This window comes from Vombatus ursinus, unplaced genomic scaffold (assembly GCF_900497805.2).
Source record: "Vombatus ursinus unplaced genomic scaffold, bare-nosed wombat genome assembly UNPS02014777.1, whole genome shotgun sequence".
Taxonomy (NCBI): domain Eukaryota; kingdom Metazoa; phylum Chordata; class Mammalia; order Diprotodontia; family Vombatidae; genus Vombatus; species Vombatus ursinus.
Window position 1 is genome coordinate 1,051,938 of NW_020954555.1, and position 24,000 is coordinate 1,075,937.

At 48.3% G+C, this 24,000-nt stretch overlaps 1 protein-coding gene across 3 annotated transcripts in view; it reads left to right on the forward strand.

Moving 5' to 3' along the window:
• Positions 1-3,138: 3,138 nt before the first annotated feature.
• EXTL1 (exostosin like glycosyltransferase 1) overlaps positions 3,139-24,000 on the forward strand; it is a 26,056-nt gene continuing 5,194 nt past the window's right edge. For 2 of the 3 annotated variants that reach the window (XM_027864811.1, XM_027864812.1), the window contains exons 1-8: positions 3,141-5,133; positions 11,927-12,020; positions 13,184-13,291; positions 16,376-16,495; positions 17,173-17,305; positions 18,641-18,747; positions 20,986-21,081; positions 23,269-23,355. In XM_027864811.1, the coding sequence (XP_027720612.1) occupies positions 4,298-5,133; positions 11,927-12,020; positions 13,184-13,291; positions 16,376-16,495; positions 17,173-17,305; positions 18,641-18,747; positions 20,986-21,081; positions 23,269-23,355 (1,581 nt within the window). In that variant the 5' untranslated portion in view covers positions 3,141-4,297. Of the gene's footprint in view, positions 5,134-11,926; positions 12,021-13,183; positions 13,292-16,375; positions 16,496-17,172; positions 17,306-18,640; positions 18,748-20,985; positions 21,082-23,268; positions 23,356-24,000 lie in introns of all 3 variants that reach the window. The other variant, XM_027864813.1, reaches the window with a different exon arrangement.

A 24,000-nucleotide genomic window follows, 5' to 3' on the forward strand; every position in this document is an offset into this window, starting at 1 on the left:
GGGTCCTGATGAAATCGGACCTACCAACGGTGGTAGGAGCATGGCACAGGGGGTCCTGATGAAACAGGACTATTGGCTGTTAACAGCAGGCACATCTGTTTTTAGGAGGGGTCTGGGCACTGCTCAACTCCCAGCACCATCTGTTGATGCCACTTCATCTTCCACATTCAGGCCTCAAGGGAAACACTTCCCAACTCAGTCCTGACAAGTCAAGGTCTCAGCTAGGCTGAGAGACACCCAGGCTCCACAGTGGGAGTGGGGCCTGCAGGCAGGAGATGATGTGGAGTAAGATTAGAGAAGAAGGCAGCACCTGACATAACCCAGAGAGAGAAAAGGTTGCTGGAGAAGGGGGAGACTGGGACAGTTCCACAACTGGCTAGGGGAGTGTAGTGAACTAGAATGGAGGGCCAGTCAGGGCCTCCAGCTCCTCCACTCACTAGCTGTGAGATCATGGCAGCGTATCATACTGGATAGAGCATTGAACCTGGAGTCAGGAAAACTTGGGTTTGAATTTCACTTTGGGCATTTACTAGCTGTGTGACCCTGAGCAACTTCTCTGGACGCCATTTTTTTTCATCTGCAAAAAGGGAGTTGTCCCTACCGGCTGTAAATCAATCTATGATCCTAAGTCTCTCAGTCTCTTAGCCTCAACATACCCTTCTGCAAAAGGAGGAAAATGCCTTCCTGTGGGATATTGTGAGGAAAGAGGTTTTGCAAACCATAAATTGATGTAAAAATGGGAGCTTTTCCCAGGCCCTTTCTCTCCTCCTCTTCTCCTAATCCTTGACCACACTCCCTTCTTCGACTTTGATTAAACCAGCTTACTCTTATCTCTCCACATTCCTTCGGTGTTAATGGACTCTGTTGGTCCTGAATTTATTTGTGTTGGTTGATATTTGGTTTTTATGAGAGTTCTTGGGCCTGACTACTTTGTCTTGCCTGTGTGTCCCTTATCCCTCAGTAATACCTTGGGCTCCCTGAGGACAGGAACTGTGTCTCAGTATAAGGAATTTTGTGAAGTTGTTGGGTCTTTTTTTTTTTTAATTGTGTTTACTGAATTTCCATATAACTAATTTCCTTTGTAATCTTATATGTTTGATTTTATGAATTTAAAAATATGATCCTGAGGAGTCTATAGGATTCATTAGACTGCCAAAGGTCCATGACACACACACATACACACACAAAAGCTAAGAACTTCCAGACTAGGGATCCCTGAGAGCAAGGGCTCTGTCTCCCTCCTCAAACCCAGGGGTTGCCTGAGGTTCCAGGAAGGAGGCACAGAGTAGACACACAACATGTTGCTAGCACACTGAGCATAGACTAGAAACAAGGTTTCTGGACTCCCAGACCAGGGCCCTCACAACATACCTTGCTGCTTTCTTGTTTCCCAGTAACCTGAATGATAAGGATACACTCCCCCTTAGCTGAACTGAGCTGTGGGAAGTGGGAAGAGCATTTTATTTGGAGAGCAGTGCAACCAATCGATCTGTATTTATTAAAGACATTTCAGGCAGTGGGTTTGCAAGGACAACAATGAAGGAGTTCCTGCCCTCAAGGACAGAAGAGGTAAAGTATACATATTAATCAATAAACATTTATTAAGTGCCTACTATGTGCCAGGCCCTGTGCTAAGTGCTGGGGAGTCAAAAAGAGGCAAAAGATAATCTTTATTCTCAAGGAGCTCATAGTCTAGTGGGAGAGATAACATGCAAACAAATACGTACAAACAAGTTATATACTGGAAAACAGGAAATAATTAACAGAGGGAAGGCACTAAAATTAAGAGGGGTTGGGGAAGGCTTTCTATAGAAGGTGGGAGTTTAACTGGGACTTGAAGGAAACCAGGGATGTCAGTGGTCAGAGCCGAAGAAAGATAGAGTTCCAGGCATGGGGACAACGGCCAGAGAAAATGCTTGGAGCGGGGATGCATGGAGTGTCTTATTCTTGGAACAGCCAGGAGGCAAAAGTCACTGGAATGAAGATTACATGGTGGGGAGTAAGGTGTAAGAAGAGTGGAAAGGCAGGAGGTGACTAGGTTATGAAGGTCTTTGAAAGCCAAATTGAGCGTTTTGGTTTTGCTCCTGGAAGCACTGGTTTTTACTGAATGTGTATGTGTGCGTGGAGGGGAAGGAGGGGCGGAGGGAGGAGGACTTGTGTCGCCGGGGGTGGGGGGCGGTGTGTGTGTGTCAGGGGTAGGAGGGGGAGTGTAATGAGTAACAGGATCGAACTTGAGCTTTCAGAAAATCACCTGAGTACCTGAATGGAGGGTGGATTGGAGTGGAGGGAAATTCGAGGCAGGCAAACCTGTCAGCAGTTTATTTAAACAGTCCAGGCTTGAGGAGATGAAGACCTCCGCTAGAGTGGTGGTAGTGTCGGAGGAGAGAAAGGGAAGTATTGGAGAGACGTTGCAAAGATGAAATCGACAGGCCAGGGCAATCGACTGGATATGGGGGTGGGGGTAGGGAAAAGAGAGTGATGACACCTAGGTTTTGAGCCTGAGGGACTGGAAGGATGGTATTGCGCTCTATTGTAATAGAGAAGGTGGGTGGGAGGAGGGTTTAGGGGAAAAGTAATGAGTTCCGTTTTGGACAAGAGTATCTGTCCATAGGTGTATGTGTGTGTATCGGGATTCCAAGGGGCAGAGGTGATGGAGTGCATTACAATCCTTGAAGTGCTGAGGAAGACGACTTGTGTGGCCTTGGCCAAGCCTGTTAACCTCGATGAACCTCAGTTTCCTCTTTCGCAAAATGAATATCTTATGTCATCTCTGAAGTCCCTTCCAACTCTCAGCTCTTTGATCCTACGAGGAAGGAGGCAGGGATCGGAAAGATCTGGGGCGAATATGAAAGCCAGCTCAAATCTGTCTGAGTACAGCCGGGTGTGGACAGCGCTCTCCCTGGGGGGTCAGAGGGCTGGTTGGGAAGGGGTTACTCGAAGGCTCCGCCTCTCTGGATGTAGAGCCAATCAGGGCAGCGCAGGAGGAGCTGGGTGGGCGCTCAGAGAGGGGGTGCGTTTCAGACGGAAGCACAGCTGCTCGGCGGTCAGAGGGGCTAGGAGCCAGGCGAGACTACCGGGGGACGTCGGAGCGGCAGCTGGAGCCGGGGACCTGGCAGGCGGGCTGGACGCGGGCAGGCAGCAGCAGCGGCTCCAGTGGGGTTCTAGAGCGAGAGTCTAGGAACACGGAGCCAGAGACTCCGGCAGCCTGCGGCAGGGCAGCGGAGGTGGCGACCGAACCTGCCGGGAGAGAACCGAAGCGGCGGAGGCGAACTCAGGCGGCGGGAGGCAGCACGCCCGCGAGAGAGGGGGTGCTCCCTGAAGACAGGGAGGAAAAGAGGGGACCGGGTCCGGGTTAGAGGGCAGGGGTGCCGGCATAAGGGCAGAGGGGGTCACTGACACCCCCTCCCCGGGAGCAGTCCTGATAGTATCTATGTGGCTGGGAGGTTGCCCGGACAGCCACCCCTAAGGTGGGCATGCCTGGAATCACAGGAAAGCGTGAGCATTGCCCCGGCTGGGTTAGGACCAGTGGTCACAAAGGTGATAGGGGCTGCCTGGAATGGAAGAAGAAAATTTGATACTACCCCCATGGGACAACCTCTGCTCTTCACCCCACTAAGAGCCCTGGATCTGAGAGTCCTGGGTAGAGCCTGCCCTAGCAGGGGGTTCTGTACCCTGTGCTGGAGACTCCCAGTTCCCCACCGCCCGGAAGGAAACCTCCTCCCTAAGTGAAAGAAAGCTAAGGGGAAATCAAAGGGTTGAAGTCCTAGCTCAGCCAGTAATTTACTGCTTGACCTTGGGCAAGTCACTGAATTTTTGTAAGCCCTTTTCCCTCTTCTTCACAATAAGGGGGCTGGATTAGATCGCTGAGGTCCCTTAATTATTTGGAGTCTTTGAGTGGAGAGCTGTGCCCATTGCCCTGGGTGTACTCACTGGCATGACCTATAGACTTAACTCGTTGGCCCTGCTCTCTGTCCGTCCTGGTCTCCCCCAACCGGCCTGGTTCCTGCTAAAAGTTGAGTTGCATCAGATTGGGCAGGTGCCCTGAGACCTGGGAGATAGAGGAGACAAAAGGCATTTGGCTCAGTCCCCGAGACCAAGGCAGTAGAGTTCTGTGCCATAGGGAGTAGGGAGATAAGGATGGAGGACTGGATTGGAGCAGGCCCCTTTAGGTAGAGAAGGGGAGCTGAATGGACATTGCTCTTCTTGCCATTCCACCTCCGTGTGAAACCTTGTTATTGCACAGCGTCTCTCCCTTTTGCATACCTTCCCACCTGATCCCAGGTAACCTAATGGACATATGCAGTCCAGGAGAAGGAAATATCTTTGGCTGATACTGTCAGCCTCCTGGCTCCTCCTCATCCTCTTAGCGGCTCCTCGGCTTCGACAGCTTGCCATCCCCCCAAGTCTGAGACCCAAGACGCTGACCAGCTGGCCCCGATGGCTGGATCAGGAGCTTCTACTGAGTTTTGTGGGGCCTGAGGAGCTGAGCAAAGACCCCTGCCCACCCTCCTGTAGCACCCACCAGTGGCGGAATCAGAGGCTTGGCTGCCTTATGGAGACATGCTTTGACACCTCCAGGTGCCAGAGCCAAGGCTTCAAGGTGTTTGTGTACCCCACTGGGCTGACCCAGCCCATCTCCAAAGTTCACCATAAAGTCCTGGCTTCCATTGAGGGCTCCCGATACCACACGGCCAACCCTGAGGAAGCTTGCCTCTTTGTCCTCCCAGGGGATGCGCTGGGCCCCCAGCTGCTCCCGCTGTGGAATGGAGGGCAGAATCATCTCATTTTCCATCTCCACCCAGGCTCTTGGCCTGATCTGGGCTTTGACCCTGGGCAGGCCATGGTGGCCAGAGCTAGCCCCACACCAGAGACCTTCAGGCTTGGCTTTGATGTCTCCCTCCCCCTCTTCCCCCAGAGCTACCCACAGAGGGGAGGGAGTCAGAGCCAACTGACCCATCTTATTCCCACTCCTGGAGAAGACCTGTTGGCCTTTGAGGGCCAGTTAGACATGTGGGTCACTGGCTCTTACAACCAGCGGGACCAGAATGCTATCTTGATCCCAAGTGATCGCCATGGTGAAACCAGCAAAGGACACAGGGACGGGCCATGTAAGCAGGACCAGACCACTGAGCAGTAAGTCCTGCTTCCCCTTACCCCTCCCATATACTTCTTGAATACTGTGAGGAGCCACAGAGGGGAAAGGGAGATTGGAGGGAGGCAGGAAGATGGGACTAGGAGAACAGGATCTTAGGAGAGAAGCTAATGGAAAGAGTGCTGAAGGATATCAGGGAGTAGTGGAAAAAAACAAAAAACAAACCCTGGACTTGTAAGGAAACCAGGATTGGAATCCTAAACTGGTAACCTTTTGGCTGTATGACCTTTGGCCAATCATTTTCCCTTTCTGGGCTTCACTTTCCCCAACTGTAAAATAATTGAATTAGGGGATCTCCAAAGTCTTTTTCTCAGTCTCAGTTCTATGATCCTATGATTTGTCGAGTTTAGAGAAAATTTTGGTCCAGGCAGTGAGGCCTCAAAAGGTATGGCCAAGAGGACAGATTGTAGCCTCTCTGTCAATTCGATTCAATTCAACAAATATTTAATAAGCCACCACTGTTTACAGACTACTGGGCTGAGAACTAGGGGAAATACAAAGATGAATAGTTCTCTCATAGAGAACTTAGAAAGCTTACAGTTTTTATCCCTGGACTTTAAAAACAAGAGAAATGATTACTTTGTTCCAACCTTAGACTACTATTCTCCCTTCCCTGCCCCCAATAACTCAATTCCCCATGATTCACATATATAAAGAGGCAAGGGAATATGTGGGGTGGCCTCTGGAAAATCAAATTAAAATGCTTGGAGTCTTGAGCTCTTCTAGGCATCAAAGGCTGTAATAGTCTGATCTTGCCCTCACTTACCCCTGCTGAGGAATGAGGGACTCCAGGCAGACCACCTCCTCCCCCAAGAGGTATAAGAATGAACACAAGGCAAGGGTTTATGAAACAACCACAAGGATCATCTTCCCTTCCTCTGCCAGAGGACACTGAAGTGTGAAAAGGGAAGGTAACATGCTTAGAGATGAAGGCATCCCCAAGCATGTTAAGGAAGGAAGGATTCGTCCTTTCAACTGGAAAGAATCTTAATCTAGTTAAGTTCCTCTCTCATTTTACATCTGAGGAAACTGAGGCCCGGATGGTAAATGGCAGAGTGAGAACTTGAACCCAGGCCTCTGGAATTTTTTCATCCCAAGACTAGTGTTCTTTCCACTGTACCAAATTCTCCATTAGAACTGATCCTTAGTCCAACCTTAACCCTTGGTGTAGATAAGAATGAGGGGGGAGAAGGGTCCTCCCAACCCAGCTCATTTCTGTCCCAGCTGTCAGAGGACCTGAATAGCTTTCCAAAAGGGATCCTTTAGTTTCATTTGGTGTTCATATGCCAACTGGAAGATACCCTTAGCTTGAAGGAATGAGTTGCCTTGGAAATTAGTAAGTAACCTTTCCTTCCCATTGGAAGTCTCCAAGCAGTGACTGAATGATCACTTATTATAGACAGTACTCTTTTTTCAGGTATAGGTTAGACTGGATGGCCACTCCCAACTCCTATGGTTCTTTGATTCTATGAACCTCAGAGTCCCTTGGCAACCGATCAGAATCCAACAACTGGTCAACAAGTGTTGACTGATGTCATGGGAAGAGCAAAGTATTTGGAATCAGGACATCTGGACTTGAATTCCCGCTCTGACACTTCCTAGTTGTATGACCCTGGGCAAGTCACTTTGCCTCAATTGCCTCATCTGTAAATGGGGATGATAATAATACTTGTATTACCCTACAGGATTGTGAGAAAAATGTTTTATAAACTGCAGATGGCTATAAAAATGTGAGCTGTTGGTGTGACCAAGTACATGTTATGTGCCGGGCTCTTTGCCAGCCTCTGGGGGATGCAGAAAAGTGTAAAACATGAAAAATAAATGAAAAATGAAATAGATCTGAGGACTTTAGAGGAGTGCAAGCTCTGTCCTCATCAGTGTGATGGGCTGTCAGAAAAAAACCAATGGGATCTTGCACTTTATTTTAAACATTAAAAGCATCATTCTAAGAAGGGGTCCATAAGCTTCACCAGACTGCTGAAGGGGTCTATAAAACACAAAAATAGTTAAGACCCTCTTGGAAGAACTCCTTCCTTGAGAGGCATTGTAATAGAGACCTGAGAGGGGGTCACAGAAGGTTTCCAGGAGTAGAAAGGCGATGGTCCCTCTGTCCTCTGAACTCATTGGATAACATCTGGAGTACTGTGTTCATTCTGGACACAGTTTAAGGAGGATGTTGATAATCTAGAGAATGTCCAAAGGAGGGAAACCTTAATGGTCAAAGGCCATGAGTCCAGGTCATTTGAGGATCAACTTAAGGAACTGGGATGTTTAGTTTGGAGAAGAGAAGACTCAGGACATCATGGCTATATTTAGGTAAGGGCTGAAGAGGTAGGAGAAGCAGTTAAAGATGACAGGGTTGGAGCCTGGGAGGGTGGTGGGACCATTGCAAGGGTAGTGAAGCTAGGAGGAGGAAGTTATTTGGGGAAGGAAAGAGAATTTAGTCCAGTTTAGAACATGTTGAATTTAATGTGCCCAAGGGACATGCAGGAGGAGCTGTCCAGTAGGCAGCTGAACATGTGGGTCTGGAGCGATAGTAATGGTAATAACTTGTATTTTTATAGCTGAATGAGAGAGGTCAGGGCTGGAAGTCATCCTTAATTGAGGTGGAGCTCAATTTAAATAACAAAAACTCTGCTGGAAAAAGTATCTCATATGTTAGATGAGGGACTGGATTTGTTCTGTGGCAGAACTAGAAGCAGTGGATGGAAATTATAGAAAGGCAGATTTTATCTTAATGTGTAGAAGAAAACTTCTAACAATTAGAACTATCCCAGAGAGGAATGGGCAGCTCCCAGAAGGCAGTTAGTGTCCCCGTCACTGGAGGGCTCCAAGGAGAGGCTGACGAGCATTTTGTTGGGTGTGTTGTAAACAGGGACTCTTGCTGGGGTGTATAGGTTGAGCCAGCTGACTCCTGGGGTGCCATCCAGCTCTGAGGTTGTATCAGTTTGAAAGCCAGAGAGGCCAAGGACAGATCCCTAGGAAACAACCACATTTATGATGTTAGTACTGGAGGAGGTGGAAGATAGTGAGGGAGGCCAAGAAGGGATAGTCAGAGAAGTAGGAGGAAAATGAAATGGTTTCATATTAGAGAAGCCAAGAAAGGAGTGAAATGGGGCCTCATGTAGTAGATAAAATGTTCTATTTAAAGGCAGGAAGACCTGGGTTCAGATTCTACTTTTTTTTTTTAAGGTTTTTTTTCTTGTTGTAGACAAGGCAATTGGGGTTAAGTGACTTGCCCAGGATCACACAGCTAGTGTCAAGTGTCTGAGGTTGGATTTGAACTCAGGTCCTCCTGATTGTAGGGCTAGTGCTCTATCCACTTCAACACCTAGCTGCCCCCAGATTCTGTTTTTGATACTAGCTCTGCAACCATGGGCAAACCATTTAACTTCCTTGGAACTCTTGCCTCCTGTAAAATGAAAATGTCATATTAGAATTCAAGGATTCTTAACTTAGGATGTGTGAACTTCAAAAATGTTTTTTGATAACTATTTCAAAATAATTGACTTGCACTGTAATCCTATGCATTTTATTTATTTATTTATTGGCTTAGGGTCACACAGCTAGTAAGTATCTGAGGTTGGATTTGAACTCAGGCCCTTCTGACTCCAGGGCCAGTGTTCTATTCACTGTACCACCTAGCTGCCCCTTGCACTTTATTTTAAACATTAAAAACATCATTCTAAGAAGGGGTCCATAAGCTTCACCAGACTGCTGAAGGGGTCTATAAAACACAAAAAATAGTTAAGACCATCTTGGAAGAACTCCTTCCTTGAGAGGCATTATAATAGAAACTTGAGAGGGGGTCACAGAAGGCTGAAATTTTTGCAGAAAAGAGAAGCCTGCACATTACTTGGGAGGGCAGAGATGATCACCCACCCCTGGGGCGGGAGGGTGGGTGAACGGTCTGTTCTTGGAGCTTACTGAAGGCTATCTGGTAAGGGAAGGGTTAAATCCATGTCTCACTGGGGTCACTCGAGGACTCTGGGGATGGTGGCTTTCCCCTAGGACTAGGCCAAACTTGAACCTGGCAAACCTCCAGTCCCTCCCTCTTCCCTCCCTCCCCTGTCCTCATTACCCCTCCCTCTGTTAAAGTAATGGAGCTTAGCTATTCTGGGCTCCCCATCTCTCTCCCAGGAATTCATCATGGGGCCAAGTGCCCACAGGGCTCTGTGGCTATTTAGGATCAGGTTCAGTTAAAGGGCCCTGATACCCTATAGATAGAGAAGATGGGAGCTCATGGTTCCTGAAATCCCACCTCCTCCAGGAAGTCTGCCCAACTCATTCAAAGACCAGTCAGGGTTATTGTCCTGAGGTATGTACCTGCCCAGTCCATGACTCTGTCTCTGATGGGGGAGGGTTCTGGTACAGAATGTGCTTGTCGTGCCTACTGGTTAGGACACCCCCAAACAGCTTCAGTTCTGTTTACTAATCTGTTACAGTTCTGTCCACAAATATAGCCGAACTGTTATTGGAGTGTCAGTGGGATCTAATCAGAACTTACATCAGCTTGTTCCCTTCTGTGTAAAGTCGTAGGCCTTAGGATACAGGATGTCAGAGCTGGGAGGTCCCTTAGAATAGAGGATGTCAGAGCTGGGAGGATTATAGATTGATCTCAGGAGTGACAGCGCAGTAGAGTAGATAGAATGCCAGCCTTAGAATCAGGAAGACAATGCCCCAGGCAATTCTCTCAAACTCTACTAGGAAGTCACAGGTCAGGACCCTTTTATTTCCTCCAAGATTTAAAAGAAACTTCCTCATTTAATTTTGCTTTGAACCGGCCTTGCTGTCGGACTGGGTCTGTGACGACATGGGTGGTCTGTGCCTCAGTTTCCCTCAAGTCAGAGGCCACAGGTCAGAGATCAGCAGGCAACACAGGAAGGCCGTTCGAACCGTGCTGGACTGTTCCGGGGTCCAGGTACTGCCTGGGTAAATAAGTTAGGCAGACAAAGCCACTTCACACCCTCTCCTCCTTCCTCTTCCCGGCATCTCAGCCCAGCCTCACTTTCCACTCAGCACTAGGCTTGGTGGGTTAGAGAGCTCTTGGGAGGAGCTGGGAGCAAGCCCCTGGACCTGTTTCCCAGCCTCCAAAGGGGCAGAATCAAGGCTGCCAAAACAGGTTTTTCTCAAGAGGGTGGGGCTGGCAGACCAGACGCTTCCCTGAGGCCCCCCACCCCCACCCCTGCTCACTGGTGGTTGAGCTGGAACTGTTGGTAGCCATGGGACCAGAGACTTAATGACCCACTTCTTCTGCCTCTCACACACCCTGTTCTCTTTGATGTGGGGGTTCTATACCTTACCTTTCTCTTCCTGCTATAGGGTAAGAACACTGACTTTAGAGTGAGAGGATCTGAGTTCAAATCCTGACTCAGCTATTTGCTAGCTAGGTAGCCTTGGGCAAGTTGACCTCTGGGCCTGAGTTTCCTCCTTTATAAAATGAAAGGATTAGAATAAGATGATCTCTAAAGTTCCTTCCAACTCCAAATTCTATGATCTGACATTTGCAGCTGTGTAACTTTGGACTAGTCCCCACTTCTTTTTTAGCCTTGGTTTCTTCATTTATGAAATGGGGATAATAGTCCTTGAAATACCTACTTCATAGTGCATTGAGAAAATATGACTCTCTGAGCCTTAAAGCACTACAGAAATGATTGCTTTCTATAGTCATTGGAAAATTAAGGGAGTTGTGTGTGTGGTGAGGGTAGAAGCCTGGCACTCCTGGTTGATTTCCAGACTCAGCTGTGTGCACGGTGAGATTGGAGAGAGCTTGACCCTAGGACTCACTCAGATGAATCTAGTTGTCAAAACCTAGACCATCTACCCTCCGGCCTTTGGGGACAGCTGAACCAATGGCAGCCCGCGTGACTCACCCCACCCCTTCCATTAGTCTTATTGAACTTGGCAGTCCCCCATGGCTAAGGGGGTCTGGAGTTTCTGGGACTTCCCTGGATTTCTTTATAACTCCCAAATGCTCATCTCAGACCTTCTAGGTTGGAGATGCTGAGCTCAGGGAAGGGCAGGCATGGGGTGGGGTTGCCTGCCCCCTGGCAGACACATGTGCCCCCATATACACACACCCTTGTGGCATGTGTAGCCCAGGCAACAGAGTGGGCCTGTGTAGGCAACACAGGTTTCCTGTGTGGTTGCTGAGCTGGTGGGGTTGGGGGAAGTTAGGGATAGGCAAGGGTTGGGGGCGTGGGTGGGAATGTATCCTCAGCCTCCATACAGAAAGGCCTTTCATAGGTTTGGGCCATTGAGGAGTGGGAGAGACATGGGCTGGACTTGGGGATTAGGACTGATTACTCAGGTGAAGGGGCTGTGTGTATGTATAAATATATATACATTATATATAATATAGTTATATGTGTGTGTATATGGGAAATGTGGTTGTGTGTAAGTCAGTGTGCGGTTGTGTTTGTGTTTGTGCATTGTGATATGTCTGCATGTTTGTGGCAGTGTATGCCTGAGTGTGTCTGTGTGTCTGCGTGCACACTCTACGCTCATGTCTTTGAGCCTATGTGGCTGGGGTGAGAGTTTCCCTGTGTGGTGGTCGTTGAGGGTGGGGAGTAGAGTTCAGATGTCAAGCTCACAAGCTCTTTCATGAGTGTTCCCCATTGCTTCAGGGGAGACAGAAGGTCCTCTGTGTGTGTGTGGCTCTCCTGGGGCCTGTGTTTTTTTTTTTTTTTTTTTTTTTTGGGGGGGGTGGGGGAAGGGCTGAGGAGAAGGGGAGGAGAAAGGCCACCTTAGAAACACTCAGTATCTGTCCCTTAGGTCTGAGGATCAGAAACGTCTGTACAACTCTACCTTCTGTTTTATTCCCCCGAATTGCCGCCTGGGCTCCTTCCACCTCCTCCAGGCCCTGAAGGTACCACAAAGTTCCCTTTCCCCAGCTTAGTCTCTTGCACCCTGACCCCCACCCCCAGCCTATTCCAGAATTGGAGGTCTTAACGGATTACGTGCTCAACAAGAATCAACAGTGGGATCTGATGTCTCCCTGGGCTGGGCTCATAAAAGCAGTGTCCGGTCTGAGGGAGCCTCTGCTCCGGCCAGACCGCATCTGGAGCACTGGGTTCTGGGGGCCAGATTTTAGGAAGGATATGGCTAAACAGAAGGTCCTTCAGACGAGAGGGTTGGCAAACCTGCCTCGTGAGGATTGGATGAGGGAGCTTGGAAAGGTTAGCCAAAGAGAAGGCTTAGCTGCCTTCAAGCAGCTGAAGGGGAAGAGGGATGAGAATTATCCTGCTGCCCCAGACTGCAGAACTAGGAGCCAGAGAGGGGTTGGTGGGAGTGGAAGATTTTGACCAGCAGCTCTCACTTCAATCAATAGAAAAAAATTGCTGACAACTAGGGTTGCTGTTGGAGGGGTAGTGAGTTCCCTTTCATTGGAGATATCCAAGCACTTCAAGGTCATTGGTGATCCTTGTTGGTGATCCTAGGATTTAAAGCCATGAGGGGTCTTAGAAATGATACAGACCAATCCAGGCATTTTACTGATGAGGAAACTGAGACCCCAGAGAAGTTTGGTGACTTACCTAATGTCATATAGCTAGTTAGTAGCCGAGTAGAACCAGAATCCAAGCTTCCTGATGTCAGACTATGTTCTTCCCCCTTGATTATACTGTGTATGGTAATCTTGCTTCTAGAAGGGCATGCCCTAATGCCTTCTGAGGAGCCTTCTAACCTATGCTTTGAGTATCTGGCTGTAGACTGAGGCTGGACCTGAAAAATCCTGAATCCTAGAAAGGACTGGGCTCCTGTAGGCACCAACCACCCTCCCTCATGTCTTGGGGCATTATAAAACCCTTCATTAGAGCTACAGGACACTCTGGAGGAATCTTGGCACATATTTTAAAGCCCCTTCCCTCTTATTCTTGTCCTATGATCAACGATGCGCTGGCTGCACTCTCTTCATGAGCTGTCCTCCCTCTCTCTCCTCTCTGACCCCATCCACATTGATATAAGGAGAGTCTGGTCCAAGAGCGTGGGGCTTCCCCTGATAACATCCCCCTTTCCTGCTTTCCTTTCCAGGCAGGATGCATCCCTGTGGTATTGAGCAGGGGCTGGGAGCTCCCCTTCTCTGAGGTCATTGACTGGGGCACCGCAGCCATCATCATTGATGAGAGGCACCTGTATCAGGTAAAGGGGAGACTGGGTCTGGGATAGGTTGGCTTCCCCAGAGACACATGGGAGACCCAAGCAACCTGATTCAGAGTCTGATGACCCATCCCCCTCATAACTATCTTCCAAGGGCATCAGATATTTCTCTCCCTTCTTTCCCCAGAGCACTCCTGAGATTGAACACTTGGACACAGAAGGACAGAGACAGTCAGTTAGCCCAGTGGTGTCAAACTCAAAGAAATGGGGGCAACTAAAACATACATAAGGACCCCTGCCTGCTGCAGGTTGACTTAGAAAACCACACATTAACATTACCTACGTTCTATTGTATTTTTATTAAATATTTATGTCACTAAACATTTTATTAAATATTTGTTTTGTCAAACATTTTATTAAGTATTTGTTTCATTAAATATTATTTCATTAATTATTTTTATTAACTATTTATTCAATATTTCTCAGTTACATTTTAATCTGGTCCAGGTTGCTTAGGAGTATTGCCTGTGTTTGACATCTCGGATCTTGAGGATATGGATGAAGCCAAAAGGAGCCCTGGCCTGGAATCAGGACACTGGGTTCTGGTCCTGGCTCTGCCTCTAATTCAAAATTAGAGGGAAGGCTAATGCACTAGATGACAGAGGCAGGATGTAAAGAAATCCTGACAGGCTAAAGTATGGGGTCAGATATGATTCAATTTTATTAGGATAATAGCTAGCATTTATATAGTACTTTAAGATTTCCAAAGAGCTTTACAAATATTATCTCATTTTATCCTCATAACAACCCTGGGAGGTAGGTGCTATTACTATCCTCACTTTACAGATGGAGAAACTGAGACTGAGAGAGTCTAACTGACTTGCCCAGTAACTGAAGTTGGATTTGAACTCAGGACTTCCTGATTCCAGTTCTAGTCATTGTACCACCTAGCTAGGACAAACATGAAGTCCCATAGGAGGGTTTACAAAATTAAATTCATAAATATTGGATGGGAGAGGTATAATTAGATAGCAGTTTGAAAAAGATCTAGGGGCCTGAGTGGGCAGTAAGGTTAATATAAATCAGCTGAGGTATGTAGCGGCTAATAAAGCTAATGTGAGGTCAGATTTTATTGTTGTTATTCAGTCATGTCTGATTCTTTGTGACCTCATTTTGGGGTTTTCTTGGCAAAGACACTGGAGTGGTTTGCCATTTCCTTCTCCGGCTCATTTTACAGTTGAGGAAACTGAGGCAAACACAGTGAAGTGACTGCCCAGGGTCACATAGATAGTAAATGTCTGAGGCCGGATTTGAACTCAGGTCTTCTTGACTCTAGACCTGGCACTCTCTCCACTGTACCACCACTGCTCCCCAAGACTTCACTGAGAGATGTAAAGTCCTGAACTAGGGCAATGCTGGTCTGACAGCCCATTGCCTTGGTCAGGCCTCATCTGCTGTGCTCTGTTTAGTTCTAAGCAATACATTTCAGGAAGGACAGTGGTAGGCTGGAGGTCCAGAGGAGGGCATCCAGGATGGCGAAGGGCCTCAGGATCAGGCCAGCTGAGAATGGGTAGAAGGACCAGGGAATGCTCAGCTGAGAGAAGACTTAGGGGGACATGAGAGAGGTCTTCAAGCATTTAAAGGGTTTTAACATGGAAAAGGGATTAGCCAGGGTCTGCTCAGCCCCAGAGATCAGAACTCGGAGCAAAGGGCAGAAGCTTCGAAGAGGCAAGCTTAGGCTTTCTCAAATGCAGAGCTGCCCCACAGTGGGCAGGATGCCTTTACAGAGCGGTAGCTGCTCTTCCCCCCCCCCCAAAAAATCTCTGAGCAAAAGCTCAAGGGCCATTTCTAAGGGACGTTGTGGGAGGGATCCTCCAGGTTAGACTGGGCCTCCGCTTAGGTCTGGTGATTGTGTTTGGCCGTGGACAGGTCATTTCCCTTCCCTCAGCTGCACTTTCCTCATCTCTAAAATGAGGCAAGTGGAAGAGATGAGAGCCAAGCTTCCAGGTCTAACCCAATGTGGTTCAGTTACTTCTTGGTGATCTGTGCCAATGGAGGAACACTTTGGCGTGGATAAGAGGAAATCAGAGATGATCAGTATTTTAAAGCTGGAATCAGAAATGTGACCATTTGGGCAGATCATTCTTAATAATTCTGTCTAGTCCTAGATGATCACAGACCACAGAATGTCAGAGCTGGGAGGGGCCTTAGAACACAGAATGTCAGATCTGAGAAGAACCTTAGAACACAGAATGTCAGAGCTGGGAGGGCCCTTAGAACACAGAATGTCAGAGCTGGGAGGGCCCTTAGAACACAAGATGTCAGAGCTGGGAGGGATCTTAGAACACAGAATAACAGATCTGGGAGGGCCCTCAGAACAGAAAATGTTAGAACTGGGAGGGAACTTAGAACAGGGAATGTTAAATTTGAAAAAAGAACTTAGAAGAATGAATGTCAGAGCTGGAAGGGTCCTTAGAACATAGAACACTAGAACTGAAGAGTACAGACTTGGAATCAGAAACCTTGGGTTCTAATTCTAACTCTGACATTCACTAGCTATGTGACCCTGGAGAAATCAGTTAGCCTCTCTGGCCCTCAGTTTCCTCATTTGTAAAATGGGAATAATAATACTTGTGCTCCTTCTCTCAAGTGGCAATTATAAGGAAAATGCTTTACATACCTTAAGCCTATATAGAAAAGGGAATTATTGTTATTGTTTATAATATTATAGATTTTTAGATCTGGAAAGGGCCTTGGAAATCATTAGTAAATTTCATTCATAAGGAAACTTAGAGCCAAAAAAGGGAGTAAATATTAAAATGCACATGGTTTTCCTAAGGTCTTGGAGCTGACGCAGTGCACAGGGGGTTAGGAAGGGTCTGGGAGTGGGTCAGAGAAAGTTGGGAGGGGAAGAGAAGCCAGCCTCGGTGTTGAGTTAGCTGTAGAATGTTGAGGCAATGGAGAGCTAGTCCCCAGATGTGTCATTGCCCCTCAGTCTCTCCCCTGCTGAGTTCTTTGGGCCAGAGAGCAGTGATCTGTGACGATGTGTCAGTGATGGAGCTAAGCCTAGATCCCAGCCTACTTCTCAGCCTGTCCTTCCTTGAGTTTCTCTGTATTCCCCCTCAGATCAAGTCAGTCCTCCAAGGGCTTCCCCCTGCCCGGGTTCTCGCCCTCCGCCAGCAGACCCAGTTCTTGTGGGATGCCTACTTTTCTTCAGTGGAGAAGATTGTCTACACTACGCTGGAGGTGAGGCCAGGCCCCTGAACAGGGGCAGGACAGGTTAGAGGGTGGGGAGGTTCCTGTCCTGTAGCCCTGCCTCTTTTAGCCTGACAGTGGTTGGGGGGAGCATAGGTCTGATGCCCTTCTTAGGCTGCAGAGGGTGCTATGGGGTACCAATGGGAGTCTTTGAAAATGTTCGTCTTTAGCTTATTGTAAGAAGTTGTCATCTAAATGACATCTACCATATGAAAGCCCTGTTCTCTTAGGTCAGTTTTTTTCCTTTGATATCTCTATCTGATATCACATGCCAGGGTGACCCTGGACAAGTCTCATAGCTTCCTGGTGCCCTGAGGCTATCCAGCCTGCATTGGGTTCATCTGCATTGGTGCCCCGAGTTACCTCCCTGGCCGGTTCCTTTACTGATAAAATCACAGATCTAGTTAAAAACAAAAATGGAACTGAAAACCCCCTGGGTAGTCAGCAGCAGAGTCAGAAATGAAAACCCTTTCTCAGTTAGACTCTGACAAATGCTAGCTGTATAACCTTGGGGAAATTACTTACCCTTTCTGAAGCTTGCATACCTCATGTTTGAAGGGAGGATCTGTCCCTCACACTGCCTGCCTCTCACAGGGCGGTCTAGAGAGGGGCACTTTGTAAGCTTAATGTTTCTAAAGAAATGAGAGCCCTCATGACCCCCCCTGCAGATCGTCAGAGACCGGATCTTCCGAGCAGCCTCCCGGCCCCGGCTGTTGTGGAATGCCCCTCCTGGGGGGCTCCTGGCCCTGCCCACCTTCTCCACACATTTGGGAGACTTCCCCTTCTACTATCTACGACATGGTATGTTGCCCCTGGGCACTAGACCCCTGTCAACCCTCCCTGCCCCAAGCAGACTCCACAGAGATCCTCTCCTTCCACAGAGGCCTCCTCCACAAAGATCATGGCCAGGTTCCCCTGACACAAAGGCCTTCACAAACACCAGAACCATGGTGTGAAAGGGGGTTAAAATCCCAGCTCTGCCAGTTACTCCAGATGGGACCTTGGGCAAGTCACCTTTCTGGGCCTCCGTTTCCTCATCCGTAAAATGTGGGGAGTTGTAATAGATGGCCGCTGAAGTCCCTTTCAGTTCTAAATCTATGAGTCTATTACCTCCCCCATCCTCAGGGACCACCCTTATAGAGACAGAAATAATAATAATAATGATGATGATGATGATGATGATGATAATGTCTATTAAGATGAATATACTTGGAGTCAGGAAGACCTTCGTTTGAGTCCTGCCTCAGACACTAGCCCTGTGACCCTAAACAAATCACTTCCTTCCTTGACTCTCAGTTTCCTCCTCTGTTAAATAAGGATAACAAACGGCTTTCACCTCACAGGGTTGTTAAGAGGCTCAAATAACATGATATATGTAAGTTGCTTCGCAAAAACCCTGGAGTGCTATGTAAATGTGGGCTATTTATTATTATTCTGTAGGACTCCAAGATTGCAAAAATGCTGCCTCATGGAGACAGACCCTGTATTATCATTATTTTTATGATGATCTCCATGGAGAGAGCCAGGGTCCCAGAGAGACCCTTCCTGTAGAGGCAGCCACCTGGCATCAAATCCCCAGGAGTCACTTACACACACACACACACACACACACACACACACACACACACACACAACCCCATAAGTAGTTGCAGCAGGGATTATCCTCATTTTACCAATAAAGAAGCTGAGGATCAGAGAAGGGAAGGAATTAGTTCAGGGTCACACAGCCAGTAAATTTCTGAAGCAGGATTCAGACCTAGGTCTCTCCTTACGTTAGGTCCAGTGCTTTTTTTTTTTTTTTTTGGTGATGTATTATAGGGTTGGATTTGACTTTTTCCTAGCTCCAAACCCGCTATTCCCTTCTCCCTCTCCATGTTGGTACTGAGGACCCCCCAGAAACGAATCCACTGGATAATCTCTCCGGCAGTAAACTTCCCCACATTCCCTTTTGGGAGCTGCCTCCTAGAGTCCCTCTGAGACTTTCACAGCTGATCAGAGAGATCGGCTCCTCAGCCAATCGCCATGGAGATGCCTCCACCCCTCTGGGACCCCATCCACTCCCCACCAGCACCGCCCTCACCTCCCCTGCACCAGAGTTCCCTAATGGTGTGTCTCCATCTCCATTCCACTCCACAGGCTCCCGTCCCTCTGGCAGATTCAGTGCCCTGATCTGGGTGGGGTCCCTGGACCAGCCCCCAGTGAAGCTGATCCAGGAGGTGGCTGGCTCCCAGCATTGTGCCCAGGTCTGCCTCTTCCCCAGCTGGGTCCATGGAGGGGAGAGGGAGGTTGGAAGGAGGCAGCGGAGGGTGGGGTCCCCTCAGATTAGAGAACCCCAGTGAGAGCTGAGAGATAATCCCCAAGGGGGTCCTCACTCCTTCTGGGTGGGGGAGCAAGGTGAGACTGTAAAGCTCCATCTAGCCCTTGCCTTTGAGTGATACACATGTCATAGTTTACAGAATGTCGGAGTTGGAATGGACTTGGAGGGCCTCTTGTCTTCACCTGTACCTGAGCAGGAATTCCTTCTTCCTCGGAAGGAGTTTCCCACCCAGGAGACTTGAGAGTGAGAGGGCAGATGGGATTGGAATGACTAGAGTAGGAAACCTGATGGAGAGAAGGTCACTGCAGAGATGCCCACCAAAACGATATTTCAACAGCCGCTACAGAGCTCATACTAGGTACAGGGGCCCGAGAGGAATATGGATTCAGGATTCAGCACCTACATACTATGTACAGGGACAAGGATGTATCAGGTACTGTCCCTGATTTCCTAGAGCTCACAACCTGTTAGAAAGAATATGTGTTTATAAAACACTAGGATGAATGAATGTAAAAACACTTATTAAGTAGCTACTACATGCTAATTGCTGGAGAAACAAATAGAAAAAGAAAGTCAATCTTTCTCCTCTAGAGGCTTATATTTTGATTAGGAGAGAGGGCCCCTTAGGATGCGTCAGTTGATCCCACAGGGATCTGGAGAATGTAGTGACAGAGCAGATAGCAAGCCCTGAAAGGATTGTAGTCGGTAACTCCCTTCGAATAGAATCAATGTGATTGGCCATATCTGCTTCAAAGCCAATGAAGTTGAAGGAGTGTGGGACCTACCACCTGGGGAAACAGAGAAGAGGCTCAAGAGCTGCAGTGGAGTGGGGGCTCTGAGCTATCTCAAGGAGTGGCGTTAGTGAGTGCTAGGTATAATCAGGGCATCCAGAAGAAGAAGGGATCCCATGTGACTGGTGGGAAAGGATCCAGAGATACGCCTTCCTCAAAGGGCCTTGGGCCTTGAAGGCCGAGAAGGATTTGTTTGTTTGTTCGTTTTTGGAGGTTACTGGGGATAAACTTGCCCAGGGTCACCCAACCAGTAAGTGTTTGAGGTCGGATTTGAACTCAGGTCCTTCCGACTCCAGGGCCAGTGCTCTACCTAGTGCACCACATAGCTGCCCCTCCAATAGGATTTTGATAAGTGAAAGCAGTGTGGCTACTTTGTGATGCTCTCATTCAGGATATCCCAGTTACGTTCCCAGTGTCAACTGTGATTCAGTGGAGCAGGTCATCTCCTTTCCTCCACCCTTCCTTCTGGGCCAGTTTTTCCCATCTGTAAAAGGGAGAAGAATAACTCCTGCTTCTTATTGAGGGAGAAGAGGCAGGGAATTTCTTTGGATTAGACGGTCCCTACTAACCCTGAAAGTTGATGTTCTTTGTTGTAAGGTCCCTCTCAACTCCAACATTCCATGTTCTAGATCCAGTCTAGCTATAGTGTTTTATAAGCTAGGGCCTTCTCTATGACAGCATTCCATGTTCTGGATCTGTTCTAGCACCAGTATTTTATCATTGGGGCCCTGCTCAACCCCAACATTCCATGTTCTAGATCCAATCTAGCTATAGTGTTTTATAAGCTGGGGCCTTCTCAGTGCCAGCATTCCATGGTCTAGATCTGTTCGAGAGCCATAATGTTATCATTGAGGTCCTTCTCAGCTCCAACACTCCATGTTCTAGATCTGTTTTAGAGCCAGTATTTTATGATCTAGGCCCTCTCAACTCCAATATTTTGCGTTCTGGGGTTTCTTCTGGCACTAACATTCTGTATTCCAAGGTCTCTCCCAGTTCTGACATCTGTGTTTCTGTAACTTTGGGAGAAAGTGATGATGCAAAAGTCTAATTGTGAATGGAAACTGGGGGAAAAAAGGTTAAAGACAGAGATGCGGTAACTGGTGGAAATGAGAATAGTTGTTTATTAGTATCAGTTGCTTCCAGATGTCATGTCATCAAATTTCAAGACCATTTCTAGTTAGTTGTAGACGTGGCCGGTGGGCAAAGAGCTGCTGTTATGAGTCAATAAACAGCAAGTTCCCTCATTCAAGAATAATAATAACAATAACAACAGCTCCTTCCCATCTGCCTTCCCTATCCCTGAGAGGCTCTGAACTTCCCCTGCCCACTCTGAGTACTTTTCTCCCTCTCACCATCCCTCCCTTCTGTCATAGATTCTGGTCCTCTGGAGCAATGACAGTCCTCCTCCAGCCCAGGGGAAGTGGCCCCAGACTACAGTGCCCCTGACAGTCATTGAAGGGAGGAAGAAGGTAAAGGGAGGATGGAAGACAAAGAAGGGGGACCCTCCTTCCAGCTCCTGCCCTCAACCAGATTATTCATTTATTTGTTCAACACCTATTAAGTGCCAAGGGAAGGGAAAATGCATTCAGATAGCACCTACTGTGTGCCAAGTACTAACTATGGGACGTGCTTTACAAATATCATCTCATTTGATCCTCACAACAACCTGCTGAGGTAGGTGCTTTTGACACTAGGAAACTGAGGCAAACAAAGATTAAGTGACTTGCCCAGAGTCACACAGCTAGTAAGTGCCTGAGGCTGGATTTGAATTCAGGTCTTCCTGACTCCAGGCCCAGTGCTCTAATCATGATAACACCTAGTTTCCTACTATTGTTGTTCAGTCATTTCAGTTGTGAAATGACTCTTCGTGACCCCATTTGGGGTTTTCTTGGTAAAATACTGGAGTGGTTTGCCATTTCCTTCTCCAGCTCATTCTACAGATAAAGAAACTGAAGCAAACAGAGGTAAGTGACTTGCCCAGAGTCACACAGCTAGTAAGTGTCTGAGGCTGAATTTGAACTCATGAAGATGAATCTTCCTAATTCCACAGCCCAGTGCTTTATCCACTGTACCACCTAGCTGCCCAGCTGCCTACAAAGAATATTGATTCATTCAGCATCTCTTAAGCACCAGGGGATTAGTGGGCCTGGATGTAACCAGGCCCTGACACTTTCCCTGCCCTATTGGGGCTCACAGTCTAAGGGGGAGGGGACAACATAAAACAAGTGTGCATGAACAACATATAAGTAGCATAAATGGGGGGCATCCTCAAAGGGGAGGCACCAGCATTGAGGGGCACTAGGAAAAGTTTCCTGTAGAAGGTGGCATTTGAGTTGAAACTTGAAGGAAGTCATGGAACCCAGGAGGCCAAGATAAGGAGGGAGAGCATCTCAGGCATGGGAAATAGTGAAGTGAAAAGACCCAGGGTTGGGTGGTGGAGAAGCCAGGAGCCGCCAGAAGCCCAGTGTCACTCGGTCATGGAGTCCATGGAAGGGAGGAAGGTGTAAGAAGACTGGAAAGGCAGGAAGGGGCCAGGCTGGACAGGGTTTTAAAAGCCACACCAAGGACTTTGTATTGATCCTGGAAGTAATATTTACGATGAGTATACACTCAAGTTTACCAAGTAGGAGGGCTGGCATGGTCAGACCTTTGATTTAGAAAGATCCCTTTGATAGCTGAGTGGAGGATGGACTGAAGTGGGGAGAGGCATGAGGCAGGGAGGGCAGCCACCAGCTTGGTAGGAGATTAACCCGTCTATGGAATGTTGATAAATTAAGAGAAACACATCAAGTGTTCTCTGGGACCTAAACTGAGCACGCCCTCGGGCCTGAAGAAATCTAGAGTGGTAGGATTAATGAAGTCCAAGGTGTTGGGAGTAAGAGATTGTATGAATTCTGTGAAGACAGATGGGAAAGAGGCCCATCTTGGGAGATGTGGACAGCATGGCCTAGTGGGAAGAGCACTGGTTTAGGAGTAGGGAGACCTGCGTCCCAGGCCCAGCTCTGATATTAGCTGTGTGACCTCAGGCAAGTCTCCAAACCTCTCTGGGCCTCAATATTCTCATCTATGTGTAATACAGAGGAGTTGGCCTAGCTCTATGAGGCATCTTGTATTGTGGAAAGAACATTGGGTCCAGAGTCAGAAGATATGGGTTCAAGTGCTGCCTCTGATGCTGACTTCCTACCTCATCTTGGACAAATCATTTAACTTCCCCAGGATTCAGTTTCCCAATCTGTAAAATAAGGGGATCGGAGCTGATGCCCCCTGATGTCCCTTCCAGCTCTAAATCTATGATCTTTTGATCAATGATCCTATAAAGTATCTTTCAGAAATGGTCCGGGGTGGGGGGCAGCTAGATGGTGCAGTGGATAGAGCACTGGCCCTGAAGTCAGGAGGACCCGAGTTCAAATCCAGCCTCAGACCAAACACTTGACACTTACTAGCCATGTGACCCTGGGCAAGTCACTTAACCCCGATTGCCTCACCAAAAAAAAAAAGAAAGAAAGAAATTGTCCAAGGGGGTTCCAACAGTCAGGAATCAGAGCAGAGGGAAGAAAGGTGATCAGAATGGGGCTGGGACAGAGAGGGAGGGGTTTTGCCGAGGGGCCCCTGCCTCTACTCACAGGGGAGTGACTCCTATTTTCTTCCCGCTACAGAAGAGTGACCGGTTCTTCCCTTATAGCGCCATCAGCACTGATGCCATCCTCAGCCTGGACGCCCACAGCGCCCTTTCAACCAGTGAGGTGAGGTCTAGGGGAGACTCCAGGCCGTACTTAGTGTCCCATCATGCTCAGCAACACTGCAGGACTAAGAGAGTCCTAGAGAGGGGAGGCAGTGTAACTGGGGAAGGAGTGGGAGACTGGAGACCTGGGCACTGGTCCTGGCTCAGCCACTGAGTCACCGAGTAACTATAGACAAGTCCTTTTACTTCTCTGGTCCTCAGCTTCTCATTTGTATGACAGAGTATTGGATGACATTCTGTGTCCCAAGGGCCCTCCCAGCTCTGACATCCTGGGTCCCAAGGGCCCTCCCAGCTCTGACATCTTGTGTTCTAAGGGCCCTCCCAGCTCTGACATCCTGTGTTCCAGGGGCCCTCCCAGCTCTGACATCCTGTGTTCCAGGGGCCCTCCCAGCTCTGACATCCTGTGTTCCAGGGGCCCTCCCAGCTCTGACATCCTGGGTCCTAAGGCCCCTCCCAGCTCTGACATCCTGTGTCCGAAGGGCCCTCCCAGCCCTGACATCCTGTGTCCGAAGGGCCCTCCCAGCCCTGACATCCTGTGTCCCAAGGGCCCTCCCAGCTCTGACATCCTGGGTCCTAAGGGCCCTCCCAGCTCTGACATCCTGGGTCCTAAGGCCCCTCCCTGCCCTCACATCCTATGTTCTAAGGG